The 19619-nt window shown below is 36.2% G+C and overlaps 1 protein-coding gene across 3 annotated transcripts in view; it reads right to left on the reverse strand.

Moving 5' to 3' along the window:
- Nucleotides 1-587: 587 nt before the first annotated feature.
- LOC108737260 (inactive rhomboid protein 2) overlaps nucleotides 588-19619 on the reverse strand; it is a 246484-nt gene continuing 227452 nt past the window's right edge. For 2 of the 3 annotated variants that reach the window (XM_025980123.1, XM_025980124.1), the window contains 7 exons: nucleotides 12487-12729; nucleotides 6424-6601; nucleotides 5538-5558; nucleotides 5269-5357; nucleotides 4949-5204; nucleotides 3225-3479; nucleotides 588-1320 (listed from right to left, as the gene is read on the reverse strand). In XM_025980123.1, coding sequence (XP_025835908.1) covers nucleotides 886-1320; nucleotides 3225-3479; nucleotides 4949-5204; nucleotides 5269-5357; nucleotides 5538-5558; nucleotides 6424-6601; nucleotides 12487-12729 — 1477 coding nt within the window. In that variant the 3' untranslated portion in view covers nucleotides 588-885. The remainder of the gene's footprint in view (nucleotides 1321-3224; nucleotides 3480-4948; nucleotides 5205-5268; nucleotides 5358-5537; nucleotides 5559-6423; nucleotides 6602-12486; nucleotides 12730-19619) is intronic. The other variant, XM_025980126.1, reaches the window with a different exon arrangement.

Genomic DNA, 19619 nt, shown 5'->3' on the forward strand with positions numbered 1-19619 from the left:
TATGATGATTGCCAAAAAAGGAATGTCGAAGGAGAAGATCTCTGGACACGGATTTAACATTAAGATAAACTGATAACTGTAACGTAGATAATACTTTATCACAAGGGCTTTTTCTTGATTAACTCACAAACCACAACGTCCAATTTAATAGTTAAGTCTTTTTTTATATATCCCAAATTATCACATAGAGTTCAGGTCTTAGCGTGCTTTTGTCTTCATGTGTAACGTGTGTAAGTATGTATGTGTATTTTTTAAGTGTGTTTGAGGATCTAAAAGTCACTTTCCACATGCGCACTCGAGATACTTTTAAAAAAGATATTTATTATTTTACACAAAGTACGACCAATACTTACATTGAATAACTTCAAAGTACAATTACAAATTTCGTCATTTTTTTAATTACCTTACATTCTGTAAGTATGTAAGTACATAATAATTATGTATAATATGTATATTTTTAAGGAAGCCACGGGAGCAGGAGCCAAGGGGATGCTTTCTCTGTGTTTTTTTTTTTTTTAAAGGGACAGTGACGATCGATATTTACCAAATGAAAAAGGGAAATAATCGAAAAAAGAAAATACCCTCGATATTGATACAAAATACTAATGTATTCATTATGTACAAATACTGCTGAAAGTAGCGCTGAACATCACCCATATACAACACTGAACAAGATATCATCAATATTAATAATTATATATCATTATCATTATTTATTAATTACCATATCGCTGTATGGTACCTATGGACGAAACAAAGGGAGACTGGAGGACAGGAGGAATGTGAAACCAAAAAATAATCAAAGAGGTGGATCAACAGTAGGGATCTGAATGAATATAAATTGAATTGAGTTGGTAGTGGGGCATACAACCGTAAGACCCTATGTCATACCACGGGTTCGTCTCGTTTGAAGTCGATATTTTGTGAAGCACAAAACTCATTGGTTATCGGCAGGCAATTGAAGTACGAGCAAATCTCACAATCGTAGACTGGGATGATGTAGAATAGGAGGACGAGACAGGCGAACAGGATGCCAGCAGACAGGAGACAAACCCAGATCAAGACAATCTTCTTTTGGCGATCGTACGGACCGAACGAAATGAATGGTAACAATGCGTAAGACAAAAGGAAACCGAACACGAAACCGAATAAATGGGCGTAATTGTCGACCCAGGGCACCAGACCTATGAGGAAAAGAACGAAAGTGACGAGAAGAAGTTTGCAGAGAGCTCGATACGGATGTTTCAACATCGGCCATGCATTCAACACCTCGACTATGAGACAGGCCAACAGACCGAAGTGGGAACCAGATGGACCCACCTAAAAGTACAAAAAAGTTCGGTTAACCATGTCAACCATAATGTTTCTGTGTGAGAGCAAAAGCATGGCAACCTAATGGCGAGTACCATGGGCAAATAATAAGTCCAGGTTTTTATTCATCACACGCAAAGAAATGAAAAATTATATAGGGTGTTCCAAATAATGGCGTCAAGTACAAGGAATATGCTCGAAGCTTGTATATCATTTTTTAGCATTTTTCCCATCACTTGACCGAAATGTCATTACATTAAAAAGGAAACATATATGAACCATCTTCAAATAAGTATACGAACTATATACAATACACACTTATAAATAAAATTATAATATAAGTTTATGAAATAAATGATTTTGGTGAAAATGTTTAAAACACGGAGACAATTAAATTATTATACGCCCTTTTTTTGAACATGAAGAAAGGAATTTTATTTACAGGAAATTTTAAAAAGCAAATTCTCTTTATTTCCTCATCATCAACAATTGAATGATGTAATATGCATATAAACAATATTTTTCTCTTTTCTCAAAAAATAAAATTAAGGGGCGTTTAAGTTTAAGCGAGTTAAGTAATCTAACTGGAGAAGATTCGTTGCGTTATGACGTCAGCTACAGGTCAATATCGACAGAAGGATTTGGTGCAAATGAACTACGAGAAATAGAGCAGTTCAAGGAGATTGGTCCGTTGGGCGTATACACATGTAAAAATTAATGTCAAAATATATAGATATTCGTATATTTGTACTCATTTTACTCCGATTGTGTCGATAAACACTAGAATAAATTTCAAATAACAGTCAGGACTTAAATTATTCAGAATATGATAACAATCAAGATGACAGCCTTCATTATTACACCTGTCAAACTCCATTGTTACTCTTTTCCAAACCTCATTGTTACAATGAGTGATTCATTGTTGGAGTTTTACCTACAATTGTTAAACCTGCCTCATTATTGCACATGCTAACTTCATTTTATCATTGATAGACACTTCTGAAGTAAGCCAGTTGATGGATTTTAAACTTTTACAATCTTTTAAAGACAAATTAATAGCAAATATCTCTGTGGGATCATAATTCGATAATATGGCAACAACAAAACACTTGTATTAGTTGGCAGTGTTTATTATTTCACTTCCAACTCCAATGTTGCTCTGCCAACTTCTGGCAGTAACGATAATAAATTTGACATGTACAAAATAAATAAAACAGTAAAATAGCCGAAATTCTATATAAAATGTGTAGAAATCTAAAATATTTTTCGGCAGACCTACAGTCTGTAAGACACTGACCAATCTCCTCAATAATCTAACCTAACCAACCTCCTTAATAGCATTTACTTTTGCTATTCATTAGTTGTGCACAAAGACTTTGTAGAATATACATTTGTCTCTTAAAAACAAACTATACTTTAATGTTTTAGTTTATTTAAATTATTCAACTTATTGCAAAAATAATACTCAATTATGACGTCATAATCATATAAGCGATTTGTGTAATGTGATTTTAATTTGCAACATCAACTTGAAATCACTTTTCGATATTGAACCACTAAAATTTCCTCAAATTAATGAGGAAAATATTTTTGTTGCTGTTGTCACCCCCCGCCGCGAATCGAACCCGGGACCTTTGGCTTTACGCACCAATGCGCTGACCTTAATGTGATTTTATTCTTTTTTTGCACTTTCTTTCCAATTTTTATATTGTTATGGACACGTTTTTGCGCAGGGTGGTTTTTAACATTTCCTACCTAAATAAGGGCGTTTATGTTATTTATCGAATCGCTTGTTTGTTTACAAATATCGATAACCAATTGTGGATACTGCTGTAACAGCAAAATTGCTCGAACAAGCCCTGTTTAACGAGACGAACAAAAAATGTAGAGAGAAAATAAAAAGTGGTACTCACGTCAGCTCGATAAGGTACGAAAATGGCGCTTGCCAAGTTTCCGGCGACTCCGGAGCCAATGTAAATAATTCCTACACGTAAACTTCCTGTCAGTTTTTCCACGTCTCGCATAAAAAAATACTGGATGGCTATCGTAATGAACAGCTGCAGTACACCGGCATGCAAGAAAATTGATGTCCAAAGGCGGTAGAATTGGTCCGGTATTTCCATGAAGTAGAACGGGATCATTCCGCATACGTCATCCAAACAAGACACCTGAAGTAACAAGATTTGAACTACAATGTTCAGAAAACCAATAGAAATAGTAACCAGTTAAAAAGGGGAGGGGAGTTCCTGAAGATTTTTATGGCTTAATATTGGGATTCGTCAAATGGGCATACACCATCTAGTGGCAAAATTTATAACTCGAATGAGGGAAAAATTTACATAGGAACTGTGCACGCAAATTGTAAAATTGTTTATTAAAATAATAAAACACGTTAAAAAAGTAAAAAATGTTTTGATGATGGAGTCGACGAAGTTTCCTTCTAAAGTTATATCAAATAAAAAGTTAATATGTTCAGTGAAAAGCTGCAATAGCACTTCAGACATAGATCTTCATTTTTCACCTACATTAACTACTTTCCAATAAAAACTAACCGTTTTATATATGTAAAAAATATATTCGGAAAATTAGAGAAAAAAGTAAACTAATAGAAGCTTGGATGAAAGCAGTAGGTATCAAAGAAGTGAATTCCGGAATAAAAATTTGTTCACGTCATTTTAATGCACATGATTATATTTCAGCAAGTATTTACCATCAGCCATAACCTTAATATTTAAAACTAGAATCATACTAAAATTATAAAGTGAGAAATTATTTATTCCTGTGTAATTGATTTAACACAATTCTAATGATACGATATAAGTATTTTGAGGTTAAGAACCTACCTGCTGCAATACAACAAAGTTGCAATAATGTGTTTGCAACGTTCTCTTAAATCGGCTTTGCACGTGCAAGTCATTGATATGATATTGCTTAAATCACCCAGAATCACCTCACCAATTATATAACGTGAATCACTTTTTAAATCCGAAGTTTGTAAAAAGTAGGCAGTAAACTTGACGGAATTTGAAGGCTAGCTTCCGGATTTGTTATTTCCGAATTTTATAATGTGATTGGCATTAAAAACACGCTCACCTTCAACGAAATTTCCTTTCCGAGGCTTTGTGTCAGCCCAATCACATATTGTGTCAATACTTATCATTTTATCGTAATTTAAAAACTTGGAAATTGCACGGTACACTTATAGGAACTACGATAAATTTTCCCTAATCGGCGCCATGTTTTTATGCTCCTCCCATTTGACGGATCCCAATAGTTTAGTGAAGTCTGTTACTTTATCTTTAATTTGATATTTTTGTATTGAAGGCTTGACCTTTCGAATTTTACTCATTATTATACATACTTAAGGTTTGGGGTATCTAAAAACTTATTGTGTCATCAAAATTCTCAAACTTAAGTATATTTTAACAAAAAAGTTTTTTACTACTTATTAGACTAAAAATAGTTAATACTTTCGGAATGGAACCATTGGAGCAAGAAGGAGTTCCAGTATTATAAAAATCGATTTGTAAGGGTTGGGAGAGTTATCTTCCGTATTCTTGCTTACTCAAGAAGAAGGAGGAGTGATAAAACTCTTTCATAAGATACGAACTAAAATATAATGATAATAGATACTTACTTGTGAACACAACGAAGCCTCTTCATGAAAATTTCCCCTTACAAAGTCGCAGTATTCCTTGGTCGTAATTTTGCACATTCCATGTATGCCTATACAACACGGATGACCTATGACCTCGCAGACCATATGCTCGGCCGATTTGTCCCTGCTGTGCTTTTGCACTGACAGCTGAGTATTCATCTTGCGACATATCGGCCATTTTGTGATGTCGTCGGGCCACTCGTATGGATGAACACTAGCGGGTGCATCGCAGTATCTTTAAAGAAATTTAGTTTATAATGATAACGCGATAAGGGACTGAAGCTTTTGTTTTGGCTTACTTTGGATCTAAGCCGCAGACTGATCCCGATATTCTACCGCCTGGTCCTGCGTCTCCCGGCCTCCATTTTTTCCACGTTGATATTGTATTCTAGATAAAAATTGAGGGTTGAGGAGAAGCACAATAAAAAATACCGTACAAAAAGATGATAAGAAAAAGTAAAAATAATGTTGTTTATTTAATTGGTAGCATTCAGGAACAACACGAAATCTTAACAATAAGACTAAATAAAGAAAAAAAAATACATAGGTACAAGACATGCAGACATACCGTAGGCATTAGTCCTCGAACCAGTTGGATTGAAAAATATAATTATTTATCAGTACTGATGACATCTTAAAAAATTATTGTTGGTGTATTTTTATCATATATAAAGTTAAAAAACGTCCATGGTTCCAATACGTTAGAATTATTTCATTTGATAACCTTTTATTAAATGAATTCAATCGAAGAATTCTTAACTGCAAAATGGCACTTAAGGCAAAACAACTGGGAGTTGTATAGAATCCAATTATGAAAAGACTTCGTTACAAAAACAAATATTCGTATGTAAGTAGTAGAAGAGACTGTTTTATCACCATTGTTCATTCTCAAAGAACGAAAAAGTGAAAGGACAATTTGTAAAAAGGAAAATGGGGGAGCTTACATGTGTATAAGGGAGAAACAGTAATATATCTTCTAATCTAGAGAAAACGACGTAGTACAGACGTCTTTATTGAAAAAGACGTGATCAGGATTCTTTTATGTTGAAAATAGATGTCTTTTCACTGTTGAAACTAAAATTGTATCATTTATTGAAAGAGAGAAAGAGCGGGAGAGACAACGCGTTTGACTTATTATGTTTCTACAATAACAAATAATTTTTTTGTTTAACCAAAGCAATATTTATACTTTATTTATGTGGTTCTTTAAATAAAGTCAGTACTTTTAACTCCAATATTCCTTTGATTAAACAAAAACTGAAGCCAGGTGTTACGGTCCTGTTATGTGGGGGTAAAGGAGTGAAAAATTGATGAATTTTGTATTACGTAATGTCTAGTATGTTATCTTATTTATTACGTTTAGGTAATAGGTGATGAAATTGATTGTTTGCTGAGATAATTAACATCTCGATAAATAAGAATAAAGCCAAGGGATAATGAAAAAAATTACTCACTGAGCAATCTGCCCTGGATGATTGAACGCACCCTGAGTCATCGTTTCGAATACAGCAAGCAGTTTCTCTTTCTTTTGCCCTGGTTTTCTCGATCTGTTGTTGTATTTTTTCGTCAATCCGCATACATGGGGAAAATTTGGCTCCCAAGTGAATCAAGTCAGCAGCCCGTGGCCCAAGCCTGTTGGAAAGAAATGGGGAAAGCCATTGAAGAACGGCTTCGAAAATAAAGGTATAGAGAGGGAGAGGGAAATGAAACACTTAATCCATTAAAATAAATTGTTCAACACGTGTGCCTAAAAAGACGATGTACACCAAAGGATGTACTTTTAAGCTTTAAACTATTAAATCATTTGGTTGGGATGCCTTTAATAAAGTTTTTGAAGTGAAACTTCTTTATTGATGGTATGAAGGAAATTTACTAGGGTATAAAACCGAAAAGTGCAACGCTACGCGTTACGCGTCACGTCCCGCGCTTCGTGTGACCCCTGGTTGATGTGTCCAAAACGAGACAATTTAACAATTGTTAGTAGCAACCGATAATCCGAAAATTGCCATTTCGACATATTGTCAGCAGATCGCGCCTACGCTGTACTGTATATGTATTGCATATCTATTTACATTTTTTTGTTTTGATTTGTAATTTCTCTCTGCAGTTTTGTATGGCGCAAGGGCAAAAGTTTTTAACAAAACTAAAAATACTCGCTCCTCCCTTTTTTAAATTTGAGTGACCCGAGATAAAAATGTTCAGTCTTTCAGAGTCTCTGAAAGCGAGACTCGGGTCTCCGTCTCTCATCGAGTCTTTCTGGTGTCGCTGAGAGAGACTGTTAAAAAAAATGTTTAGCGTCTCTGAACGAGAGACTTGAGTCGCTCATTGAGAGATCCTCATTTCGTATCCAGTCTCTGAACGAGAGACTCGAATCTCTCAATAAGTGGTGTCTCAATAGACATGGTTATAATTCTCTAAGTTCAATATATTTTAGAGATACCATCGTTTCTACGGGAGACTCGAGTCTCTTAATTTTTCAGTTTTATTCATTCAGTCTCTCTGTGAGAGATTAGAATCTCTGAATAAACAATTTTATAGTTCGAGTCTCTCATACAGAGACTGTGAGAGATCCATAAAAACACCTAGGCAATAACTGAGAGACTGTGAAAGACTATGAGAGACGCTCTCAGAAACGCTGAAAGACTCTGAGAGACTGGAGAGAGACTGAAAATTTTTGTCTAGGGGAGTCATTTAAATATATATCCCAGATGACGTATGACAAAAAATATTTTTCATGGTACCTAACTTGCCCTTTGAAATATAACAAGTTGTAATGTTCTACGTTTAATAGATTCTAAGATAAACGGTCATGCCTGACTGACAAGAAGACAGACCACGTTCATGGGGATGATTTTATAAGGGATATATCTTTTGTTTAGAACTCTGCAAAGATTTGTTTTGCCACTAATTTTTTATCATACTGTTGTATTTTCCAAGTAAAAATCGAGTTACTCGCTTGCTGTAGCATTGAAGTCTCTTTTTAATATCATAATTTTTAATGTAGCATAGCAGTACAGATGACATTTATCGCACCGTTTGTAGGATTTTATAGAACGATGTCCCGAAGCCGTCTGTGACGGGCTGATGAGATCCAACAAGACAGAAATCGCGATTCGCGTCTGGCAGTTTTGACAGAATAGTGACTATCTTGAACTTTGTCTTTGTTCATAATTTTTAATTAATGCAATTATTTTAATTATACTGTGTAATTTAAGTGTGAATATGTCATTGATGTTTAGTTTTATTGTTCCCACAGCTACAAAAAAAATAATAACTTTTTATGATTTTCATAATCATAGTGAGTCTCCAATTTTGGAGGTTACCGAAGATACAACTTATTTAAATATACATTTGATTAATAATAAGTGATGAGTCCGATCATCATCATCATCGTCATTAGAAGGTCGTCAGTCCTAAGACTGGTTGGTCACGCATCTCCACTCCTTCCTGTCCTGAGCTAATCTTCGCATTTCTTTAAAACTAGTACATCACACATCCTTAACTATTTGTGAACAGTAATCTAATCTAGGTCTACCTCTACTCCTCCTAGCTCCTGTTTCTGCCTCTAATATGTCTTTGACTAGACCTTCATGCCTGAGAAGGTGTCCTACCAATCTGTCTCGCCTATTTTGTATTGACTTCCATAGAGTCCTCTGTAATCCTATTCTTTCTAATACCTTTTCATTTCATTTTTAACCTTCTCTATCCACGGTATTCTTATCATTCGCCTGTAAAACCACATTGCAAACGCTTCTAACCTTTTCTATTTCGCAGCGCCCACCGTCCATGTTTCGCACCCTTACAGAGTCGCGCTCCATACATACATCTTTAACAAACTTTTTCGAATTTCTAAATTAACCGTTCGCGAGCACAGAAGTGATTTTTTTTCATTGAATGCGACTCGGCCATGCGCTATTCCCTACTACTCCTTCCGTCCTGACTTATCTGACTTCCTAGATACCTAAAATCAGTCACTTCTTCTAATTTTTCGTCTCCTATCTTTGTATTCGCTCTTTCCCTACTTTTTCCTCCCTTGCAAACCAGTATTTTCGTTTTACTTTTGTTTATTTTCATACAGTACTGTTTTGTCAATACCGCCTCCATTTTATTTAAAACTATCTCTAGGTCCTCCTTGCTAGATGCTAATAATGCTATATCATCTGCAAATCTAAGCATACTGAGCTTCTGCCCCTGTATATCTATCCCTACAGTTGTACTGTCTTTAATGATGTTGATCGCGTCTTCGATGTATAGATTAAAAAGTAGCAGTGACAGTGTGCATCCCTGCATCTCTACGTTACTGCTCCTGCTCTATAACTGCCTGTTGCTCTTTATACGAACTAAGTATCACGCTTCTATCTGTGTGACTCATCCAAAGATTTTTAAGTATATTTAACATGTTGTCCTATTTACAATTGTCAAAAGCAATTATGTTCATCCTTTCGTAGTAATGCCAACTATAAAAAAAAAAATTGTGAAAAAGTGAAATTTCACGAAGTCTCCGTTACAGTTGGCGTGGTATCGACCGACAAGAGTAAAACTGAAGTACGAGGGTGGATTGATAAGTTTCCGGCCTAACCAAGAGATGACGCCACTAGGCCTACCTTGAGGTGACATTCTATAGTACCATCCTTGGATAGCTTGTAGCTATAGTTTCAGCCCGATCTCCTTGCTAGTGTAGGTTTGACAGCACGCTGAACAAGACGCCTCTGTGGTTTTCGTAAAAATGGAAAAGCAGGAAAATCGTGCTGTCATCAAATACTTTTATTTGAAGGGGTTAACGCCGAAGGAAATTAAAAAAGAGATGGACTCAACACTGGGGACATCCTCCCCGTCATATTCAACCGTTAAGCAGTGGGTTTCCGAGTTTAAAAAGGGTCGTGTGAGCACCTCTGATGGGCCTCGCTCAGGACGCCCCGTTGAGGTCACAACTCCAGATATGATCGAAAAAATTCATCAAATAGTGCTGGGAGACCGCAGATTGAAAGTGCGTGAGATAGCTGAGACCTGTAAGATGTCATATGAACGTGTGCAACATATTTTGCACCAACATTTGCATATGGAAAAGCTCTGTGCAAGATGGGTGCCGCGTTTGCTAACAGTCGACCAAAAATTGATTCGAAAAAACATTTCTACCGCAAATTTGTCATTGTATAAGCGTAATCCAAGCGAATTTTTGCGTCGATTCGTAACCGTTGACGAAACGTGGGTCCACCACTACACTCCTGAAACCAAAGAACAGTCTAAACAGTGGATTGGACCAGGGGAACCAACTCCAAAGAAGGCAAAAACAATTTTTTCGGCGAACAAGGTTATGGCTACTGTTTTTTGGGATGCAAGAGGTATTATATACATTGATTACCTTGCAAAGGGTAATACTATCACTGGTCAATACTACGCAGACTTATTGCAACGTTTGAGCCACGAGGTGAAAATTAAACGACCTCATCTGGCGAAGAAAAAAATCTTGTTTCATCACGATAACGCACCAGCGCACACGTCAATCGTTGCGACGGCTAAAATCAACGATCTAAAGTTTGAATTGATGCCGCACCCTCCTTACTCTCCAGACCTAGCCCCGAGTGACTATTTTCTGTTCCCTAATCTCAAAAAATGGCTTGGCGGTAAGAGATTTGCGGACAATGAAGAAGTAATCGAAGCTGTAAATGGTTATTTTGAGGAGCTTGACGAATCAGTCTATAGAGATGGCATTAATAGACTGGAACACCGCTATGAGAAATGTATCAGCCTTGGAGGAGATTATGTTGAGAAATAAAAAAAAAAAATTTTTAAAAACCTTGTTTTTCTTGGTCAGGCCGGAAACTTATCAATCCACCCTCGTATGTTGTAACGTTGTGGTAGGTAATCAAGCACTTTTCCGGCGACACGAACTGGTTGGCGTGCCAGTAAACAGTTTTGGTGCTCAATTTGCCGCGGGCACAGCGAAAGCTCACCTTTCGGTGCAGAACGCAGCTTATGTAAATGTTTTACAGCCTGGTGTTTGATCGCTAACCGAATGTCTCCCAGTCTATTGACTGACAAACGGCAACTATGAACCTAACTAACCGGTGGACTTTATAACATCATTACTTTATTAAGCACGGCATAACTCGATTGAATGAATTATCCTTGACTACATAAGTGGGGGGTGATTTAAATGAACGGTTTATTAGAAAATTGTGTTGTGTTTTCGGCTGTGACTGCCAGTGCTTAGCACAATAGCAGGTAATACGGTAGAATCCGCTTATAATGACATCAAAGGGAAATGACAGACACGTCATACTAAGCGGACGTCGTCATACAAAGCATAGACTTGGAAAATAAACAACTTTCTATTTTGGTTAGTTATTTAGTTTAATAGAGAGAAAAACTGAAAATTGTATATATTTATTAACAGAAAAAAAAGGAAAATAACGATGAATTGTAATATGAATATACATAAGAAGGGTCAAAAAATTAGCGAAAATTATCATTTGGGTCACTACAGCGGGATATAATTTCTTGAGAATCAGTCATAATAAACGATACGTCATTTTAAACGAAGTCATTATATCCAAACTTTCCTATAGAGAATTTAATATGAAAACTAAACTTAACACTGCAATTACTTCATATTAAGCGGTTGGTCAATATAAGCGGAGTCATAATAAACGAATTCCACTGTATATACAATTCATTTCATGCAACGAAAATGTTTAGCAACCCTTTAACGATATGTACGTGGGACATGCCTGGCTTTAACCAATTCTTCAATTACTATAACTCAGATTTTGTCCTATTTAGATAATAAACCTAACCTAACTTTAGAAACCCCATCTCAGATAATTAATTGATAGTTTAACATCAGCCTCTAGCCTCTTCATTCAATTTTCCAACATTATAGTCGACATTTTGATACATGAATAGAATTTGAGAATACATAAACGAATAAAAAAAATACAACGTGTAATTATACAACACGCTACTGAAGTGAAACTTCTTCAAACACACAAACATACCGGGATAGGGGTTAAGGAATTGGTTTAATGGTATTATTTGTACACTATGAATTTAAATTTTACGCTATACATGCCGGAGTTGCCTGTAACGAACGTTGTATCGAAGCGCGTTCACGGCTCAAGCGATCCCCACTACGAACTCGACTACGTGGCCGAATAGAGGGGGAACATCCGTTGCATGATTTCGTTACATGGCAACTCGCATGAAACGAAAGAAAGAAGTTTCACTTCAAAAATAAATTTGTTAATAATGGTCAGAAATAATTGGCTTGAATTTAGAATAGCGGTTGCTTCAAAACTATTAGAAAACTCAGACAAGAAATGCTGAATTTAGTTAAAGATGAGACACTATAATTGTTTGTTGAACATCCACCCCATTTACTTGACACTTAGTTCAAAAGAAAAGGGTTCAATTCTAGACTAATACAGAACTTAAAATAAAAGACAAGAAATAAATTGAATAAAAACTTTTGTTCAGGTTCCTTATGTATTAGGTAACTGTAAAAGAGAATGACTCACCAAAAATTAGCAGGTTCTAGATAGTCGACCTGTTGTAAAGACAAGCTGGGAACGAGAACCTGTCCAGATCTTGCATGTAAATCAATACCAAACGGACCAAATCCATAACAAATTAACGAAATAATGAGCACAAGAATTTGCACTGATGTTACCCAATAAGTAAAATAAGGCCGATGGTCTTCTAGATCGTCCAGTTGTTCCTGTATTTCTTCATCTTCTGTTATCGATTTTCTTATTGAACGACTGCAAGGGAAATGAGAATTAACTATTCAAAGAAAACATTCAACGTCTATGAATATATTGACTGTTGTTTTGCTAAAATTTTATTTTTGCTAACATATTAACGCTATAATAAAACCGAATATCTAATAAAAGTTTGTAAGGTGTTTTACTATTTCCTTGAAGAAAAGTATTTGTTCCCCTTATTGTGATGAGTTAAATTAGAGCCAGGAGAGAATTGTAAATAATTTTATTGTTGAAAAACCAACAGCCACGTTTCGCTCATAGTTGTAAAGCTTTTCTATGGTAGGTAGTTTCAAACTCAGCAAAATTAATTTCTAATAATACTGTTCGTACAGGTTTGCCTTCAGAATCGTTTTTTTTAAAGATATTCACCAATGTTTACAGACAATAACTAGAGTAAAAGTACCTGATCATGAGAATATTATGAAAAATTTCTAATTTTTGGTATATAACGTAAGTAAAAGTATTTTTTTCCCACGAATGGAAGCCAAGGTCCTTTTTTGATTCTGATATTTGCTTTTATAAAAAAACCCACTTTTATATACAGAAATATACAAAAATAAAAATATATCTTTTTTAATTTAAAACTATAAATAGAAGATATATTGGATTTTATTATTGTCGAACACCCTCTTAAATTAAACAACAAATACTAAATGTGCTTACACAACTTTATTTTATTAACATATTCAATTACATTATCAAAGTTCACTTCTCCTTCCTTTTCAATGATCAAAATGGAAAGATTGGTTAGTCGTTGGGCCCACAGCAGATCTTTCGTACAATTTAAAAAAAAATCTCAGAACAGATCCATTTCACAATGAATCTTACAAATCAAAAGATTCAAGGCAGTGTACTACTATAGACCACCACTTGGAAAGAAATGCTGTCGGTTCCAAATGACGCCACAATCGTAAAATCACCAAAATAGTGTACTCTCCAGAAAACTCATCATCGATTTTTATCAGATTTGACACAATACCACGAAGATTTCCTTCTATGGCGTAAGAAGGGTTTTAGGCTTTACAAAACCAGACGTTATAAAGGTGGCACCCATTGCTCTGTAACGTTAGTCTAGTTCTTTGAAAAATCTATCAACATAGCTGTATGCAGCTCTTCTCGCAATGTTAATCTATAGTTGGGACGAATAAAATTGGCAAAGTCCACAATAAATTATCTTCTTTCTTGTTTCCATCTGGGACTGTCGTCATTTACTGCGTTTTCAACAAGCCCTTGTTAAGTTAGGAAATGAGTAGTACAGTACAAACAATGTGAAGAGATAACCGAGTAATAGTAAATGTTGTAGCGGTTAGAGGTTGCTTAGGTTCGCAAACTATCAGGGTCGGCTCTATAACTGCCTAGTTGGAATAATATCTTTAGACATGCGTCTTGACTTTCCTAAATTTCTGAGAATGGTTTTTTGAAATTCGATGCTGATAACATGTTCAAATACTGCTTGTCTCCATCATTTCCTGTTACACATTAATTGATGTAATGTTATTTATTTTTCTTTATTAGTGTCCGCTGCAATTCCTACCTGGCGTCTCTTTTCTATGTTTACGATATTCCTTACGTCTGTAGTGAGTAAAAGTAGGCGTTCTGTCAGCAACCGCTCTAGTCTAGTTAGTAAGTTGAAAGAAGAAAGTAAATGCGACAGTTTTATTGCGGACTATGCCAATTTTGAACGTACCAACTTCCATCATTTTCTGGACATGTTTTTGGAATTAATTCCTTTCTGCTTTCCCTTCATCTACTGTCACCCCTTGGCGTCTCCACTGTACTTGATCTCATCCAGTTTCTTTGGTTTTTATTAAACACAGCGTTCTATTAGTAAGTCTTTTCATACTAAGGAATTATCCCTTTCCCATTCGAAAAGAAACCGATTCAAAGCGAACGCGCTCCACATCAACTAATGCCTTTATCGCGTCTTTATCAGCTTCAACCGGCCTTCCCGAACGTGGTGCATCTTCGACATCAAAATTGCTGGATCGAAATTTAGCGAATCAGTTCTGGCACTGGCGTACTGTCAACACACCTTCTCCATACACATCAGTCAATTTCTTTCTGGCTTGAACAGCATTTTTACCCTTTCTGTAGTAAAACAGTAAGATATGTCGAAAATGCTGCTTATCGCTCTCCATATTTAAAAGGGCACCAACCAAAAACTACTGCGTAGAATTAATTGGAATTTTTCACACACAAGCCTTGCTATATGAGCTCTCAAAGCATATAAAAATTATACGGCTTAAATGTGAAGTTGGGTGCAAAAGAATACAATTAAATCCTCTGTCGGGAAAAAACGAAATGACTTTCCGAACAGAATTATATGCAATAGTTTTATTGTGGACTATGCCAATTTTGAACGTGCCAACTTCCATCATTTTCTGGACATGTTTTTGTAATTAATTCCTTTCTGCTTTCTCTTCATCTACTGTCACCCCTTGGCGTCTCCACTGTACTTGATCTCATTCAGTTTCTTTGGTTTTTATTAAAAACAGCGTTTTATTAGTAAGTCTTTTCATACTAAGGAATTATCCCTTTCCCATTCGAAAAGAAACCGATTCAAAGCGAACGCGCTCCATTTAGAAAATGTATTAATGGTAAACACGTTCACACCTGGAGGATTACAAAAATTACCAAGAAAAACGCAACGCCTTTTATCCGACCAGCGCTCCGCTATTAGCGCGAATAAAGGGGAAATCTAAGCGCTAACATTAGACTTATTTCTCTCGGGAATCACATTCGCTTGTAGAACTGAATTAGAAAGCGTCAGTTTGGAAGCGCGAGAACGAGGAGGTTCATTAAAAGAAAATGAAACAAATTTACTCGACGGCGACGAGGCGAGGGGCGCCAGTTGTGTCGTCGTAGCGATGCCGTTTACTTTCCGCGTCATCTTATTATGTGTGTAGGTGTCTTTCTTCCAACTACACTACGATTTATTTGACACTATTACCGCCCGAACTAAACTACGAACACGCTAATTGCACAGTTACTTACGAATGTAAGGGGCTCCAACAATGTGTTATTTCAACGTGAAGGATCCAGAAATTCATTGAACGTGTCAAAAATGTAGATTGTAACGTCTGAAGGGTCGAGTGAAATCTAACCTAGGTCTATCTTTACTCCTTTTAACTCTGTTTCTGCTTCTAATGTGGCCCTGATTACTCCTTCATGACTGAGAAAGTGTCCTATCAATCTGTCTTGGCTATTATTGACTTACATAGAGTCCTCTGTTCTCCTATCCTTTCTAATACCTCTTCATTTCTATCAATCTCTGTCCACGGTATCCTCATTGTTAAATTTCACAGGCAGATATTCGATAACTTACTATTGTAAGTGGAATATCAGCACACGCGTTAAATTAATAAGGCGTGTTGTTTAATTCTTTGGTGGAAGGTAAAATAAAATATAACTCTTGCAGCGAAGTCGACTTAATTATATATTTACAAATATTTACAGAGTATCTCCAACTAAAGATTCATTATGATTGTACAAGTGCTTGTCTTGCGTTTTTGTGCTGACTTAGTTCAAGTGCTTCTTTTTAAGTCCTTGGTCACATCTTATATCTAACTTAAAACTAGGAGGAAAACACCAAGGGTGTGGCTAGTACTACCATTGGTGATTAACCCTTTCAAAATAATTCGGTGTAAATTTAGAAGGCGGGCTTTCAACTAAAAATTTTGGAAAGAGGGAAGTTTAAATCTGAGAAAAGATCGGCACATCAAGAAATCAACAAACGGTACTTTTAACCGTTAGGCTCATAAAAAAACACCCCATAATAAAATTGAAACTAAATTGGGATCGTAAAGGATCCTTCTTCAACCGTTACCTCTATAAACTAATTTAGACATTGTACCGATGCATCTAAGGTCTACTACCAAATAAACACCATGTAAATTTGCAAACATTCTAAAAATTGTATGCAGGAATTTTATGGCCTGCAAAACGAAGAACGGTCTCTGAACACTCATCATTAGCCCTGTAACACCACATTTCGAAAACTTTTAACCTTTTCTTTCCTGGCGCTCTCACCGTCCATGATTCGCATTCGTACCTCGCTGCGCTCTAGACATACACCTTCCGGATTTCTCTGTATTACATCTCTACTGCTCCTTCCATCCTGAGTTATAGGGTTGTTCGGAAAGTCATTTCGTTTTTTTTTTGGTCTTTGCTGGCAAAAAACTGATCGAGGAGGCTTTTGACCTCCTCATTTGAGGTGAAGGTTTTACCGTCTAAAAAATTTTGGAGTGACCGGAACAAATAATAATNTATTTCTCTCGGGAATCACATTCGCTTGTAGAACTGAATTAGAAAGCGTCAGTTTGGAAGCGCGAGAACGAGGAGGTTCATTAAAAGAAAATGAAACAAATTTACTCGACGGCGACGAGGCGAGGGGCGCCGGTTGTGTCGTTTCTGCGTCATCTTATTATGTGTGTAGGTGTCTTTCTTCCAACTACACTACGATTTATTTGACACTATTACCGCCCGAACTAAACTACGAACACGCTAATTGCACAGTTACTTACGAATGTAAGGAGTTTCAGCAATGTGTTATTTCAAAGAGAAAGATCTAGAAATTCATTGAAGGTGTCAAAAAAGTAGATCGTAACGTCTGAAGGGTCGAGTAAAATGAAAACTAAATCGGTACGAGTAGGGAATTAATTAACGATTGGCAGTCGTAACAAATGAATCTATCTATGCATACTTATTCTGTATCGAACTTCTTGATGTGTAGGGAAGAATTCATTATCATCATCTTACGATCGTCAGTCCTAAGACTGGTCGGACACGCGTCTCTACTCTTTCCTATCCTGAGCTAACTTTCGCATTTCCCTAAAACTAGAACATCCCACATATCTTAATTATTTGTGAACAGTAATCTAACCTAGGTCTATCATTACTCCTTTTAACTCTGTTTCTGTTTCTAATGTGCCCCTGATTAATCCTTCATGACTGAGAAGGTGTCCTATCAACCTGTCTCTCCTATTATTGACTTACATAGAGTCCTCTATTTTTCTATACTTTCTAATACCTCTTCATTTCTATCCTTCTCTGTCCACGGTACCTTCATCATTAGCCCTGTAACACCATATTTCGAACACTTTTAACCTTTTCTCATCCGGCGCGCTCATCGTCCATGTATCGCATTCGTACCTCGCTGCGCTCCAGACATACACCTTTCGGATTTCTCTGTTTTATATCTCTACTGCTCCTTCCATCCTGAGTTATCTGACTTCCTAGATACCGAAAACTAGCCACTTCTTTTAATATTTCGTCTCCTATCTTTATATTCCCTCTTAGAAGAATTAACCGATACGAGTATTTTTTATCGATACCTGCTCATTATCATAGGCATAAATGAGAATAGACTGAAGTACATATTGATCTCAAAATGAGAGAGAAATAAAGCGAATGTGCGGATAGTAGTTGTCTCTTTCTGCGGTTTATACAGAAAAGAAAAAGGTATCGATCATGCTGTCGCTTTGTATCTTTTTGGAAAGTGGTCACATTTGTGATACGAATGTTTAGTCCATTCTGCATAGCACATACTTTACATCGAAAAGAAGCGTGAAGCATAAAGCATGCAATGTTAATTTAATTCATAATTAATGCATGTTTTAGACTTTTGGACAGAATTTCTTACCGTAAATGGAAAATCCTACGCGTTAAGCGTCTTACGGTTCCAGTTTTAGATACTTTAAAGTATCAAACTTTATAAATGTTTTTTTATAAAGTCTGAGCCAGCACATCGTATTATTATAATCAACTTTTTATGATCAAGATTAAAATTAAGTTTATTCAATTTGTAATGACTTTGCAAAAAAGCTTTTTCCACAATTGTAGATGCTATTTAAATATGAATTTTATTTAAAGAAAGTGAAGTAAAAATATACAGATCACTTTGTAAACTGTCTATGTTTTATCTTCAGCACAAAAAATGACATTGGAACTATAACTCAATTCTATTTTTGTCAATTTAAAATTAGATCGAAGAAAGCGAATATTATTTATCATTAGATAAAAGTAAATTACGCCTACTGTGAATCTTTAAAAAGTGTATGAGTACTGTGTCACAGGGTGTTCTTTTGATTCTTCTTTATCTCTAGTTATTTAAATATGTTCTTAAAAAAACAAAACTTACCCAAATATTCTTCCGATCAAACCCATCCCATACTGTCGCCTGTCCGAATTATCCAACATATTGTCGAGTAAAGATGAAAATATTCGAGACTTGCCGACCTCCCTTCTTTGTTCCGACCTTTCTCTGGGAGCTTTGTAGTGTGACCTTCGCCAGCCGGGTGCTGCCGAATACCTGAGGGGAGCTTCCAACGCTTCCAACGTGGCACCCTCGCCATCCGTATGGATCACCCGTTCCGGATGTGCACGACCAGAGTCTTCAACGTCAACGCCGCCTTCCGGAATCGGAAGTGGTGCAACGGATGAGACGGGCTGTTCGAAGAAGACTTCGTCTTCTGCAGATACTGGTTCTTTAGCAACGCTGGGCTCGTAACTTCGCGACCATTGGGTCTGCTGGGAGCGAGGTCTAGGGCGATGTCGAGCTAGAGTCTGTAATAATTAGAGAAAATATTGAATACAAATTTATGATAGTTATGCAATGATATACTAGGGTCAATTGAAAAGTCCCCGGCCTGACACATAGATGGCGGCACCCGAACTAAATCCATATGATTTTCAGTTAGTCCTAACCTTCAAAAAACGCGTCTATAAATTTGACGGCTGTCGGATCATTAGTTTGTGAATTATAGCATTTTTAGTGAAGCAACTTTTGTTATTGTGAAAAAAATGGATAAAAAGGAATTTCGCGTGTTGATAAAATATTGCTTTTTGAAGGGAAAAAATACAGTTGAAGCAAAAACTTGGCTTGATAA

Source organism: Agrilus planipennis, unplaced genomic scaffold (assembly GCF_000699045.2).
Source record: "Agrilus planipennis isolate EAB-ADULT unplaced genomic scaffold, Apla_2.0 scaffold176, whole genome shotgun sequence".
In the NCBI taxonomy this organism is placed as follows: Eukaryota; Metazoa; Arthropoda; class Insecta; order Coleoptera; family Buprestidae; genus Agrilus; species Agrilus planipennis.